Source organism: Anser anser (assembly GCF_964211835.1).
Source record: "Anser anser genome assembly, chromosome: 24".
Classification (NCBI taxonomy): Eukaryota; Metazoa; Chordata; class Aves; order Anseriformes; family Anatidae; genus Anser; species Anser anser.
Window position 1 is genome coordinate 4,749,203 of NC_139745.1, and position 14,039 is coordinate 4,763,241.

General features: G+C 49.4%; 2 protein-coding genes across 2 annotated transcripts; both read left to right on the forward strand.

The window, feature by feature from the left end:
• The first annotated feature begins 3 nt into the window (after positions 1–3).
• SF3A3 (splicing factor 3a subunit 3) lies at positions 4–7,426 on the forward strand. Its single transcript, XM_083810329.1, has 17 exons — positions 4–163; positions 259–306; positions 419–471; positions 961–1,066; positions 1,526–1,598; positions 2,003–2,094; positions 2,563–2,645; positions 2,976–3,114; positions 3,444–3,512; positions 3,868–3,935; positions 4,291–4,398; positions 4,710–4,779; positions 5,450–5,614; positions 5,724–5,834; positions 6,247–6,337; positions 6,451–6,506; positions 7,124–7,426. The coding sequence occupies exons 1-17, from the start codon at positions 68–70 to the stop codon at positions 7,199–7,201; spliced, it is 1,506 nt and encodes a 501-aa protein (XP_083666455.1). The 5' UTR covers positions 4–67; the 3' UTR covers positions 7,202–7,426.
• A 139-nt stretch (positions 7,427–7,565) lies between these two features.
• Positions 7,566–13,524, forward strand: LOC310886143 (uncharacterized protein). The gene is made up of 9 exons (XM_083810330.1): positions 7,566–8,379; positions 9,928–9,992; positions 10,130–10,189; positions 10,596–10,771; positions 10,967–11,065; positions 11,223–11,376; positions 11,564–11,634; positions 12,114–12,209; positions 12,326–13,524. Exons 1-9 carry the CDS (start codon positions 8,231–8,233, stop codon positions 12,584–12,586), a joined length of 1,131 nt encoding a protein of 376 aa, XP_083666456.1. The 5' UTR covers positions 7,566–8,230; the 3' UTR covers positions 12,587–13,524.
• Positions 13,525–14,039: the final 515 nt, after the last annotated feature.

Consider the following 14,039-nt stretch of genomic DNA (forward strand, 5'->3'; position numbering starts at 1 on the left):
GCGGAGCCGGAGCCTTTCGGCGTTGCGCCGGCGGGCCCGGAAGAGGAGCGGAGGGCGGGCAGGGACGATGGAGACGATCCTGGAGCAGCAGCGGCGCTACCACGAGGAGCGGGAGCGGCTGATGGACGTGATGGTGAAGGAGATGCTCACCAAGAAGTCCACGGTGCGCCCGTGGGGCCGCGGGGGAGGGTGGGGAGGGGGGAGCGGGGGGCAGCCAGCCGTGTGTGGGCCCCGCTAACGCCGCCGCTCTGCCCGCAGCTCCGCGACCAGATCAACTCCGACCACCGGACCCGGGCCATGCAGGACGTGAGTGCCGCCGGCTCCGGTTCTCTGCCAGAGCAGCCCCCAGGGAGCGTGTGCTGGGCGCCCGTGGCGCTCTCGGTTTCATCCTGGGGTTTCTTTTTTTTTTTTTTTTTAGAGGTACATGGAAGTGAGCGGCAACCTGAGGGACCTGTACGATGACAAGGATGGGTAAGTGGCGGCACGAGTGATGAACGCCTGAGGTGTGTGACCACGCAGGTGGCTGCTCCGTGTGTTTTGCCTCGTGGTTTGTGGGTGAGGAATGCGGGGCCTCCTCTGAATGTGGTGTGGGCACACGAGGAGTAATGCTGCTCCGTGAGACACTGCACCATGGTGACACTAAACCTGCTAGAGCAGGACCCGGACTTCACGTTAAATATGTTTATGCAGGATATAAACTTCTCATTATATCATTGGATTGGGCCACCTGTCAATTGCCTCAAAGGTTTGTGAGTTTACTGCATTTTCAGTGAGAGGTGTGACCCAGACCCCCCCGGGCATAAGCTGAGCAGCCTAAACTGTCTTTATGAGGCTTTGCAGTCAGTCTCGCTGGAGTTTTGTGTAATCAGAATGCGGCGCTGGTCCTTGAAAAAAATTCTAGGAGTGTAAACGTGTTCTCCTTTTCATTTGTAACCTGATTTTTTTTTCATGAACTCTTAGCTTACGAAAGGAAGAGCTTAGTGCCATTTCAGGACCAAATGAATTTGCAGAGTTCTACAACAGACTGAAACAAATTAAAGAGTTTCACCGGAAGCATCCAAATGAGGTAAGTAGTTAACTTCTTCAGAAGAATAGCCGATTTATGGTCTGTTGGACCTCATCCCTACAATAAACAGACTTTTGTTGCTGTTCTGTTTAATTGACTTAATGCATAAGTATTAAGTATATTAAAATGTCATTCAAGAAAAGAAAATATTCAAGAACAGATGGTGCTTTGGAGGCTTTATATAAACTCCTGTGAGATCTGTATGAGTAGGAGAAAATGCGAGATGCTGATCATGTCCCCTGCACGCTGGGTGTTAGTTTGGGAGCCACCTGCTGCTGAGCGTTCAGTCTTGCCTGTCTAACGCTGACTGAAGTCAGGGTGACTGGGTAGTACTGCTTCTTTCTTCGTGCAAATACAGTGCTGCAGAAACACTTTGGATACCTTTCCAGTTACCGTTTATATTCTGGGACATTAGCTGAAGTAGTCACTTTTTTCTGTAACTTCTGTCTGTTCTTGCAGATCTGTGTTCCAATGTCAGTGGAGTTTGAGGAGCTGTTGAAGGCCAGAGACAACCCGAGCGAAGAGGCTCAAAGTAAGTCCGTACATTTTTTTTTTTTTTTCTGAGGCCAGTTTGGGTGAGAATACCGTGCTTGCTTGGCAGTTATTATTTAGTGACCTGTTCGAACTTGCGTCTTTCAGAGCTGTACTTCTCTTTTACTACGCTACTTCTGACAATTCTTATTTCATTTAAATTCTTCTGAACTGTAGCCACCTTGGAATATTCCACAATCATGGTGCTTCTCTTGGGGAATGTTCTGGTGTATTGCCCAGGTGCCTGATTGCTTCTCTGTGTCAATAAGTATTCCACTTGCATTATAAATATCTTCCTGAAGCATAAATTAGTACACTGTTAATTCTTTTCAGGTTCCAAAACACGTGTATAACAAGAAGAGAATATTAAGGTCATAATAAAGTGCTTGATATTCTTTCCTACAGATCTAGTGGAGTTCACAGATGAGGAGGGGTATGGACGATACTTGGATCTGCACGATTGCTATCTCAAATACATTAACCTAAAATCATCAGAGGTAAGTGGCTGTGTGAGCCTGGGCACTCAACTATCTCTAGTCTTCTCTGCTTAAGGTTGAGGGTTCTTTTCTTTGCTTATTTCATTGGTTATTTATTTTCTTGTTGTTGTTTTGAAATGTAAAGTAGTTTATTTCCAAACAGCTATTTCAAAGCACTTTTTTGCACGTACGGCTTGACAACATATGAATTCTGAATGCTGCTTCATGACTCTTCTTTCTTGTTCTCTTCAATTTATTGTCTCTGTCCTTAATGTATTGATGGCCTTGTAAAAATCCAGTCTTCTGCTACCAAGTACTGACAGGTATCTAAGGCCATGTGTTAGAAAGCACACGGAAAACCCCAGCACTAAGCAGTCCACCCAGAATAAAGGCATGAGCTGGCGCTTTTCTCCTGGTCTGGTAACTGGAAATTGGTTGTTGATTTGGCTGCATCTGTATGAAGTCTGACTCAAACTTTTTTGTTCATAGAAACTGGATTACATCACTTACTTATCCACATTTGACCAACTCTTTGATATTCCCAAAGAGAGAAAAAATGCTGAATATAAGAGGTAAGCCTTTTTGCCTCCCTGCTTCATTTATGACACTTGATAAGAAGGAATTTGCTTCCGAAGTGTACAGCTGTTAAGATTACAGTTACATCAGCTAAGCTCGATGGCTCATTGGGTCACTGACCTGTAGTAATGCCCTGAGGAGACGTGAAGCATAACAAAATAAGGAAAGCCATTGGGGTCTCGCTCTGTAGAGGTACTTTACTTTATCATTGTGGCTGTTGCGTCTAGAAATCCTGTGCTTAAAAACTATCCTAATCTTGGTGACTTTCATATCGTTATATCACTAATTTGATACGGAATTGTCTGTGCTAATGATTACTCTGGCAGGTACCTTGAAATGCTTCTTGAGTACCTACAGGAGTACACAGATCGAGTGAAGCCATTGCTGGACCAGAATGAACTTTTTGGGAAAATTCAGACTGAGTTTGAGAAAAAGTGGGATAATGGAACTTTCCCTGGTTGGCCGGTGAGCAGTCGTTAAGTCCTTGTGAATGCTTCGGTATTTGTGATAGGTTTTCTGTGAATCGTTAGTGTTAAGTCATCACTGAGGTTAAGTCTAATAGCAAGGTGCGTAGCTGTGCTTCACAAAGATGCAGTTTGAAGCTAACTTGAATTTAAAATTAACCTTTTTAAACGCTTGTTTACTTTGAACCTTTTCTGTTATTTCATTGCTCACTTTAGTGATAGATATTTTTTTCCCTATGTGAAATGAACTGCTTTTCTTGAGGTTGGGATATTGTATTGCACCAAGTCTTACAGCGTCACACAGATTTTGCATGTGTCTTTTTCTGGCAGAAAGAAACGAGCAGTGCGCTCACTCATGCTGGAGCCCACCTGGATCTCTCAGCATTTTCCTCTTGGGAGGTACGTTTTCAGTGCTCTGCACCTAGCTCTAAATTTTGAGCAGGTGGAAGTTTAGCCGTTTGTGTTTTTTCTATAATTTTACTTTATGAGCTTTCATTTCTGGCTCTGCGCTCTCTGGATAAAACTTCACGTTGATGATTTAATTTCTCCCACTAGAGGGCTGTAACTTCAGGGATCTAATTAGATTTGTCGCATTTGTCACTTCTTCGGTGAGGAGTGGCACACCTTTAACAATCCTTTCCTTAACACCGTTCACTCTTTTTTTCCCCCTTTTTGATGAGTTAAAACAGATGTACGCCCATACTGTATTTTTTTTAATAGCTTCTCTCTTACTGTGATTTACTTTATTGAATAGGAATTGGCTTCTCTGGGACTGGACAGATTAAAATCAGCTTTATTGGCCCTGGGACTAAAGTGTGGCGGGTAAGACACAATATTTTTATAATTTCTTTTCAGTTTTTGAGGTTGTCCTGCCTTGCGTTTCTTTGTGGGATATGTTTAGTGTTCTTTATTGTACAAGAATTAACCTTATGATGCTTAAAAAGACAACACAGTGAGAATCAGTCAATGAATTTTGCGATATACAGTTTTGAACACTGTGTTGTACTGAAGTATCCTACGTAGAAGAATTTGGTCAAAAGAATGAACACAAAGATCATAGGAAATGTCATGATCTCCTAAAAGCTATGTTTATAATTTAGTTGCATGAATTCAAATAATTTTTTTTTTGGCTATATAAACTATGATCTGGTCTCATCTCCTCCCTGCTTCTCCGCAGGACTCTGGAAGAGCGTGCTCAGAGACTTTTTAGCACTAAAGGCAAATCCCTAGAATCACTTGATCCTTCCTTGTTTGCTAAGAATCCGAAGACAAAAGGAAGCAAAAGGTGAGCTCTTAAAGATCATTCTTGGGTGGGCGTTAGCCCCTTCACTTGTATGAACAGTGACTATAAACATCACTCCTGTGTAGTTGTGATGGAGAGATTCCTAGAGTATTAGAAGCCTTTCATGTCAGACAATATGGTCCTGAACCAGGTGGGAGACAGCAGAGCTGACTCCCACAGCTGAATGAGCTGTTAAATGCTTGTTTCTGTTTTCTCCCTGCTTACCATGTCAAATGTGCCCTTAGGAGCTCAGCGTACCCATGGTGTTTGCAGTTCTGGAATGGTCTTAATAAAGTTTCCTTATCTGTTTCCAGAGACACTGAAAGAAATAAAGATCTTGCATTCCTGGAAGCTCAGATATATGAGTATGTAGAAGTTCTTGGGGTAAGAATTTTATTTTGTCTTTGAGCTTTCAGTTGCAGACCCATCAATAGTGGTGATGGGAAGGTCATCCTTCGCAGACTGTGTGTCCAGAAGAGTCAGTTATATTTCCAGAGTCGTAATGTTTAAAAGTGCATGCGAGCAGATAGCTTTTTCTGTCAGTAAGTAGAATATGATGAGTTAGTTCTTGTTTCCGTTAGTTATTTGCAAGCTTTTGTGAACAGGCATGTCATGTGTCTATCCCAAGCCAAATACAGAGGCTGCCTTTGAGGAAGCCTGCCTTTTTATTGTGTTTTATTTTCCTTCCAGGCACCGTATCAGTGTAGAGAGTTTCTATTTTATGTCTAAGCTATTGGGTATTGCAAGCTTTTACTTTGTCTGCGTTGATACTTGCCTTAAGTCCTTGCTTCAGTTTTGGGCAATTGCTTTTAGCATGGTGGCTGCTGCTGTTGGCTTGCCATCTTGGAAGTGCCCATAGTAGTGCAAGTTCTTAATTCTTTTGAGGCGAGAAATGTTACACTAAAAGCTTTAAGGTTGTCGGGCAAAGCAAAATGAGAGCGCTGTCTTCCATTTCTCTCTCTCTGTACGCTGGGGAAGTGTTTTGCATTGCCATCGTTTGCCCTTATTTTGTTGCTGTTGTGTGAACAATTCTTTTCTCTTTTCCTGCATCTAGGAACAGAGACATCTTACTCATGAGAATGTGCAACGTAAGCAAGCACGGACAGGGGAAGAGAGGGAGGAGGAGGAAGAAGAGCAGATCAGTGAGAGTGAGAGTGAAGATGAAGAAAACGAAATCATTTATAATCCTAAAAATCTGCCTCTTGGTTGGGATGGCAAGGTAACTGTCAATGCTGGATGAGTGGGAGATTTCACCTGACTCCACGCTACTCTTCTGTTTGAACCTGCCTTGCCCTTTAGCCTAATCTTTGTTTGTCTTCCCTTCTCAGCCAATCCCATACTGGTTATATAAATTACATGGTTTAAACATCAACTACAACTGTGAGATTTGCGGTAACTACACCTACCGAGGGCCCAAAGCTTTTCAACGTCACTTTGCGGTAAGTAACATCTTGCTACAAAAACATCAGTACTACATTCTGATAATCTTTATAATAAGTAACTAGTAAATCACTGGGGCGTCTGAGCTGCACTTACTCCACTTCTAAAATGTGTGTCTGCGATGATGCTGCAGGGCCATGATGTTGTAACTGTATATTCAGGGTACGTGAAGATCTCTTCTGCCAATTTCTGTAGTCCCCTATTGTTTGAACACTAATTCCAGTATCCAGTCCTGACTGGTGCAGAGTGTTTATTGACTACCAGTGTTTTGTTACCATCTAAATGCAGAAAAAATATTTCTATAGTGTTGTTTAGGACTGGTAGATTTGTATTTTGATCTTTGCTGTTCAGACTTACAGTCTCTGGCGTTGAGGTGGCATTCCATCTTATATACTGACCTCTTGTCCCCAGGAGTGGCGACATGCTCATGGAATGAGATGCCTGGGCATTCCCAACACTGCACACTTTGCTAACGTCACACAGATTGAGGACGCGGTCTCACGTAAGTCTTGATGGCATTTCTTTGCACAGAACAGGAAACGTGTGAGATGAGAATGTTCAGATTAACCAGTTCTGTCCGAAACATTCAGATCCTGTATGGCTTTGTATTTACAGTGTGGGCAAAGCTGAAACTACAGAAAGCTTCGGAGAGATGGCAGCCTGATACAGAGGTGAGATGTTACAGAGCATTTGGATATTTTTAGGCCTGTGTACTTGGGACTCCTCATTTGTCTTGCATAACTGTCAGAAAAAAAATTAAGGTAATCCCTTGCATGCTGGAGGGCTAGGCAGGAGCCTACGCTGCTAGTTGTACAGCGCCTTTTGGTGATACATGAAAAGCACTTCTTGTGCTGGATTGCAGAGTCCTTCTGATAGGGTAGGCCCATCTCTTTACATAAGCATCTTTTAATACGCTGCTTTACAGCACCAGCGTTGTCTTTGTTTTGTGAGAAGGGCAAGGAACTGTTCTGAGCAGTGTGTTCACTTACACTAGTGCCTTTTCTTGAGCTTCTGTCTCAAAACGTTTTTCAGTAGTATAAAGGGCGACTGGATAAGGCTGGAGTGCGGTGGGAAATGTAGCTTTGTAATACAGCGTGTGATTATTCTCAGTCTAGGTAGGATCTTTGTCTGGAGCTTGCTGGTAGATCCACTGCATACCTTCGTGTAGGGAGGGTCTTGGCAAGGTGGTTTTGCTCAGTAGATGCAGCTGGAGCTAAAATTTGAACACTGTAATACAACCTAAGTCAGGCTGTGTGCGGCTGTCTCTAAACTGTTCGCTTCATTCTAGGAGGAATATGAGGACTCCAGTGGGAATGTGGTGAACAAGAAGACCTATGAAGACTTGAAACGTCAAGGGCTGCTGTAACTTTCCCAAGTGAAGGGTTTGACATCTGAAAAAGCAGCAAAGTGTCAGCAGCTCTGACTCTTCTTCAGTTTCTGGATTTTGTATTTGCATGATCATAGATTTCAAGGATACTTTATAGAATCTCTTTCTAGTAAGCCCCTTGTGAAGCGCAGACCTGTGACGTTATTTTATATTAAAAAAAAAAAGCTGAAAAATAAACTGATTTTAACTTAGGAAGTGCTAAAACTTACCTCCTTTTGTATGTTGGAAGGAAGAGATTTGATTATGGTGTTTTTAAAAAGCTTTCTGCACGGTATAAGCTGTCAGAAATGGCTTTTTGCTTCCGGTTCTGATGGAAATTTTTATGTTGAGGATTGACTACTTTAAAGCACACATGAACATTGCATGCTGCCAATAAGTAATGGTCCTGTGCTGTATCTTGCTGTAAGCGTATGATTTTCTTTGGGTTTCATTGCAGAACAAACTTCAGTGGCTTGCATTGCTGTTTTTACTCCAGCTCTGTCTCCCTTTTGGGGTGCTGGCCAGTGGGAGTTTTCCAGGGAATGAATAATTGGGATTGGTTTAGGTTGGGCTGTGTGGGCAGTTTGCTTTCATTTCTCCAGCACTGGTGTTGACTTGGAAGACCTGGTGGGTGCTAGTACAGATCCTTTCTTTGGTGGCTCTCTTGAGCTGCGGTGCAGGAGAGTTGACACAGGAACCCAGTGCTTTCAGACTTGACTGTTGTGACTTTAGGAGCATTCTCAATGCTCCTCCAGCCCCATGCAGAGATGTCTGAACATGCTCCGTAATATTCATGCTGCCACATGAATTGCAAGTCCAGTGAGGAGAAAAGGGGCATCGTGCAGAGGCCGTGTTCATCCTTTGTGGCAGTCCTCGTGCTGCCTCCAGCGGGGTTTCGTTTTGGTGTAGAGTTGGCTTGTGTGACATCTCTAGCCTGAAAAATCCTTTTATTTTTTTTTCCGCTGTGCAGAGACATTCGCATCTCCAAATCCAGCGGAGCAGCAGGTAACAAACATCCCTCCCTGGGTGATGGTTTGTGCAGGCAGTGGTTGGCAAGGGTGGGGCTGGTCGCTGGCACCAGGGTGCTGCAGGTACCGCAGCTGCTGTCGGTGCTCGGAGGCGCAGGCAGCTGCAGGATTTCGCTGGTGCACGGGGGCTTCAGGGCGCAGACGGACAGGGTGAGTCAATGCTGGGAGCTTTTTCCTTCCTCTGCTCTGGGGAAAAGTCGCTCTCCTCGGGATGAGGCTGTGTCTGCTGGGCGTTGGTTCTTAGCCTGTCGTGGAGCAGGGTCTGGCTGCGCTGGAGCAGCACCCAGTTCAGTAAGGGTCGCCAAACCTGGTCCAGGTGGGGTGGCTGCCCTGCTCCGGAAGGTGAGGGCCTCCGTTGCTTTCTTTCACTCTGCATGAACACCCGCAGTGGCTGCTACACAAGCTTCAGCCATGCCAGGTCTTTGGGCAATGCTATCTGAGCCTAAATCATACGACGAGAGGGAAATGTTTTAGTTCTTGTAGCACTTTTTGGAGTCACATCTCCGCTTTCTGTAGCTAAACCGGTGAAGATTTTGAATGAGAGCAGAGATTTTCCTACAATGGAGAGCAGGGTATCACAAAAAGCACCCAAACAGGTAGAACTTCCCAAACCGTGGGGTGAGCAGCAGGGCAAGGGGCTGGCTGACGAGAAGCTGTGCAGGCACCTCTGAATTCAGAATCCCGTGTGCCAAGGATGTGGGTGCCACCGTCCTGGGCTCGGAGGCTTCTTCACTTGCAACAGCATCAGCAGACTGCTGCGTGTTGCCAGGCATCGGTAACTACCCCACGCTGGTGCTCCTGGCAGCTGCTCGCAAATCTGCGTTACCGTGAGGCTGGAGGGTTACCACACCAACCAGCAGCACGTGGCCTCCCAGGGGGCTCCTGCTTGCCAGCCGCTGTGCCGAGCCCCTGGGCCCCATCGGCGGCAGCCTCGGTGGTTTCGGAGAGCCTCTCCAGGCCGTGGGGGTGCCCTGGATCCGATCCCATGGGAAAGAGCACGCTCGGGGGCATCGGCCCTGGGGCGGGCAGCTCCCGGACTCCGTCTGTGCTTGTTCAGCCTCCTCTGGCTGCAGCCGGGACTGGAAGGGCCCGACTCTCACTCCCTGATGCCCAGTAAGCACGGTGATGGGGTTCGCTGGAGCACCCAGAGCAGGGCTGGGAACTGAGGGTGCCAGCAGTTTTCAAAGGAATCATCTCTGGAGAGACAATGTGCCTGGCAGGGAAAATCTGTCAGCCCAAACCCTCAGCAAAGCGGCTCCGGTGCTGAATTATTTGGTTATTTACATGCAGGATGACTTCTGGGTGGAGAGCCTGTTGAGACATCCCGGATTGCAGTTCTCAGAGGTGCTGTTGGTGGGTATTGTTACTGCCAGGCACTTTTTCCTGCCTGAGGAGCATGTCCTACCACTACGGGGACCAAAACGAGGTGCTGAACTACCTGGATTTCCCCAGGTGTCTGGAGTAAAGGCTGCAGAATTTCCAGGGAGAAAGGTTCAAAAAAAACAAAAAAAAAACAACAACCCTCAACAGGGACAGCCTCTTTTATGTAACTTGGCCTGATTTTATTCCCTGTTCTGCTCCTTCCCCAAGCTGTGGCTGGGCAGATGCAGGGGTCTCGTGCCACCGTGACAGCGGCCACCGCTGGAGTGGGACTGTCCCCTGGGGCTGCCCAGCCCTGACTCTGCCTTTCCCTGCCAGGTCCCGGCTGAGGCTGCTGGTGGGGACGATGGCAGGTCACCGACAGCTCGTCCTCCCCCTTCAAGGTAACGGGGGCTCTGCTTCGGCAGGGAGAGCAGCGTCCGTCCTGGGGAGGTCCTCTCATGGGTTCCTGGCCTCCTGGGGAGGCTGCTGGGGCTGGATTTGGCCTTTGGCGGTCTCAGTCATCTCCCCTCCATTCCAGGCCTGCTGCTCTGCGTCTTGGCTCTGCACTTCGGCTCCTGGGGCCCTCTTGCCACAGCAGGTGAGCTCTGCACCCCAGGGAAAGCTGCGGCTCCCACTGGGAGCAGGGCAAAGGCTGCGGCTGTCCCCTCTTGGCTGTAATCTGCAGGATGGAGCTGCACTGAGGGACCTTTTCTAGAGGTTTTGCCCCCAGAAAAGACTTTCTCACATGTGATGTGGCTGGAAGGGGGAGGGAGAAGCTGTCAGAATGTCTCCATAGTGGTCTGTTGTCTGACCTGCAGCTCCCTCGTTGCTGGCTGCAAAAACCCTGTTTGGGTTTGTCCCTCGTTTGGGACATCCTGCCACTTGTTGCCATCCGCATCCCAACCCCGATGTGACCAATGTGGCAGTGGCTCGGCAGGGAACGCAGGCTTGCTGAGCATGCGGTCGGGGTTTCCTTCACCACGATGCAACTTTCTGTTTTCCAGAGCACAAAGCGGCCCCCAACGCCTCCTCGGTGGCCCCCAACGCCTCCTCGGTGGCCCCCAACGCCTCCTCGGTGGCCCCCAACGCCTCCTCGGTGGCCCCCAACGCCTCCTCGGTGGCCCCCAACGCCTCCTCGGTGGCCCCCAACGCCTCTGTGAACAGTACAGAAGGAACACTGGTAAGGAAAGGGAAGGGGGACGTTGGCCAGGCTGCTACAGCCCCAGTACCAGGCTCTTTACCCTCCTGGTCCCTCGAGGGAGCTGGGAGTCCCTTGAGAGCATCGCCTGGGGTGGACGGGAGCCGTTCAGGCCATGGTGGTGCTGCAGGAGCAGGCTTTGCTGCATGGTGACCTCCTGGTGTGTTCTCCCTCCAGCTCACCTGCCAGAGCTTCCAGTGCTCTGGGGAGAGGTGTTACCAGGACGAAGCCTATGCCAACGAGACGGCCACCTGCCCCAACGAGACTTTCTGTGAGGTATGGAGCTCACCAAGACAGGGTGTGGGGGGCCATGACCTTGCAAGTCCGTTTTCCTTTCTCTCCGCTGCAATCTGTCAAGTTGCTTTTACACCTTCGTAGTGGCATCTCTTCACACTTCTAGCATTTTTTTTTTCCTTTGGCTCTGCTATTGCAGCTTTATCGTTTCTCCAGCACAAACTACACAGCCAGGTGCAGCAGCGCGTGCGGCGCGGAGCCGTGCAGGACCAACAGCAGCGTGAGCTTGCAGCAGTGCGTCCTGGAGTGCTGCGACACCCCGCTCTGCCTGCAGCTCAATGCCAGCTCCTACGGTAACTGCCCGCGGGGCTCCCCCGGGCTGGGGGTCCGGGGTTAATCTGCTGCACACGAGGGAGACGGGTGCACAAAGCCCACTGCGCTGGGCTGGCTGCATCGCTGCGATTCCTCTGCTCTGGGGTTCCGCTCCCGAGTGGCTCCCGCATGGGCTGTGTCCTCACAGGGCTCCTCTCGTGTCTGCAGGTGACCTGCCAGCCACCACCACGCCGCCCACCACCACCGTCGCCACCACCCCCCGGCCTCCCCCCCGAAATGTAGGTACTGCCAGGGAAGGTCCACGCAATGCTGTTTTTACAAAAGCTGCCTCTGAAAGGGGAACAAATCCTTAACGAGCTTTGCAGGGACAGAGCCCGTAAGGGTCCCAAGCCCAGCACTTGTTTTGGTTCAAGCAGCTTGAGCTGACTGTGCAGCACCCATGGGTGCAGGGTGTTGCTGGGGCACCCGAGCAATGGGGAGGGGAAGGTGCTCATCTCTGCAAAGCCTTGCTAAGAGGAAGGAAAAGGCAGCTTGAAACTTGTTCGCTGTGGTGGTGTGTCGGTGAGGTTTCCTGCGGTGTCAGATGGAGGTCTTATCTCTGCGTGTGAAACGCCTGAGATGGCACAAATACTGAAATGCAACAGGGGGGGGTGGGTTGGGAAGGGCCCTCAGGCTGCCTGAGGTCCAGCTCCTGTCCTGGGCGTCCTGCTGTCTGCACCAACAAGCACACTGTGTCTCCTCCGGTCCTGTCTTGTAGGGGAAGGTCTGTGCAGCATTCTCCTGCCATGGGGATGGATGTTTCAAGGGGAAGAAGGCCACTGCTAGATGCATTGTTGGGTATGACTTCTGTCAGGTACGGCCCTGGGGGTAAGAGCAGGACAGCTGGGCTGTGCCCAGGAGCCTGCGTGCATCCCCACGATGTGAATGCTGGAGGCCAGGCAGGATCACTAACTTCTCTTTTCCTTCCAGATGAAGAAGACGGGCCTGGATTTTGTGGCAGGCTGCAGCAAAGCCTGCAAGGCTGCCAAGCCCGTCTGTGCTAAAGGCGTGAAGGCTGCCTGCTACCAGGAGTGCTGCCCCGCCACCCCAAAAGCCAGCTGCCTGAAGCTGGATGGCAAAATTCACGTCAACGGTGCTGGGCAGGTGCCTCTGGCCCCGCTCCTGCAGCTCCTGGCATGCGGGGCCGCCCTTCTCCTGAACCGCGGGGTCTCTGCTCCCCTCCGGCTGTAAGCGGCAGGCGGGGGCCCCGCAGCCTGCCCCCCGCTGTGCTGTGCCACCGCACTCAGTAAGGTCCCATCCCTCTCTGGCTTCAGCCACGGTCACCATCCAACTCCCTCAGCTGCATCCCTGTGCCAGGAGCAAGGGGAGCCGGAGCTTGAAGATGTTCCCCTACGCTGCTGGGACGGCGGAGGCTGGATGGAGGGACCTCGGGTGTAGGAACAAGACTGCCTTAAAAACCCGAAACCTCTGCTTTGAGTGAAGGCACGGGGTCTACTCTAGTTAATAATCTTCTCCATGCAGCCTTTCTGGACACCCACTTTGTGTTTAGTTTGTACTCAATAGCTCTAAAACCTCCTCTCTGTTTAGGCGCAATTCTTAACTGTTTCATCTCCACTTCTTAGGCAGGAAAATGGGGCTGAGCTAAAAGTGGCTTGTGGTTTAGATAACCCTGTTTCATATCTATGATTCTCTCTGCGTAAAGATAGAGCAGAGACAGGAACAGGAGCCCGTGCCGTGACCTGTCACTCCCCGGCCCCTTCTTGCATCACAGGCAGCTGGTGGGTGGCTCTGTGGGGGCAAGGTGCTGCCACTCCTGCAACCACACAGTCTGCTGTCCTCTGTCACTGCTCTCTTTTAAGGGGAAAAAAAATGCAAAAATAAAAATAAAGAAATGTCTGTCCCCTGGGTCGCTAACTGGGCGTGTTCTGAGTGCCTGGGGGATAGGGGGGGACCCCAGCCCGTGGAGCTGGGACCCTTGTGCTTCCACCAGCAGGAAGGCTTCGCTTCGGAAGCCCTTAAGCAGAGCTGCGCGCAGCGGATGTGGGACTGGACGAGAAGAGGCTGCCTGAAGCGATAGCCGGCCCCTTCCACGTTGCAGGGCTGCTTCCATCCGCCTGCAGTTCTGCTGCCTCCAAACCACAGCGCAAGGGCTGGGGCCCTCTTTTTTTTTTTTTTTTTTCCAAGCATTTCAGGCCACACGGGCAGCGTGTTGCTAGAAAGTGAAAACAGGATGGAGCTCGAAGCTTTTTTTCTATTTCAAAAACAACATGCACCATGCCATTTCTTGTAAGGATAGAGGCTTGGAGGTCGCAGCAGATATTTTGGGCTGATTTCCTTTCGTTTCCTCTTTGCAGGCTCTTGTCCACTCTGTACCGCTGCAGGAGTGCAGAGGAGGGAGGGGAAAGGCAGGCGGCGGAGCGGTGGCTTTAGCAAACACTGCTGCTTTTTTTCATAGCTGCTAGAGTTTGGCCGTCACTTCTGCAGCTGGGGGAAGAGCTGATTTAGACCAAACTCCCCTCTGTTTAGTATGCAAACGGCTTTGTCTGGTGACATTTCCTAGCACCTGCTTACACACTCTGCAGTAATTGATTTGCATAATTAAAGCAGGAGCTCAGAAGTTGGCTCACACCAGCTGGGTCTTGAAATGTAATGAAAATGTAACGAAAAGTGATTTAAAGTGCTG

Coding starts and splice junctions, on each gene's coding strand:
- SF3A3 (XM_083810329.1), top strand. CDS start 68: ATGGAGACGATCCTGGAGCAGCAGCGGCGCTACCACGAGGAGCGGGAG. Junction 307..418: donor GGACCCGGGCCATGCAGGAC/GTGAGTGCCGCC, acceptor TTTTTTTTTTAG/AGGTACATGGAAGTGAGCGG. Junction 3,115..3,443: donor GAACTTTCCCTGGTTGGCCG/GTGAGCAGTCGT, acceptor TTTTTCTGGCAG/AAAGAAACGAGCAGTGCGCT.
- LOC310886143 (XM_083810330.1), top strand. CDS start 8,231: ATGGTTTGTGCAGGCAGTGGTTGGCAAGGGTGGGGCTGGTCGCTGGCA. Junction 10,190..10,595: donor GGGCCCTCTTGCCACAGCAG/GTGAGCTCTGCA, acceptor TCTGTTTTCCAG/AGCACAAAGCGGCCCCCAAC. Junction 10,772..10,966: donor ACAGTACAGAAGGAACACTG/GTAAGGAAAGGG, acceptor TTCTCCCTCCAG/CTCACCTGCCAGAGCTTCCA.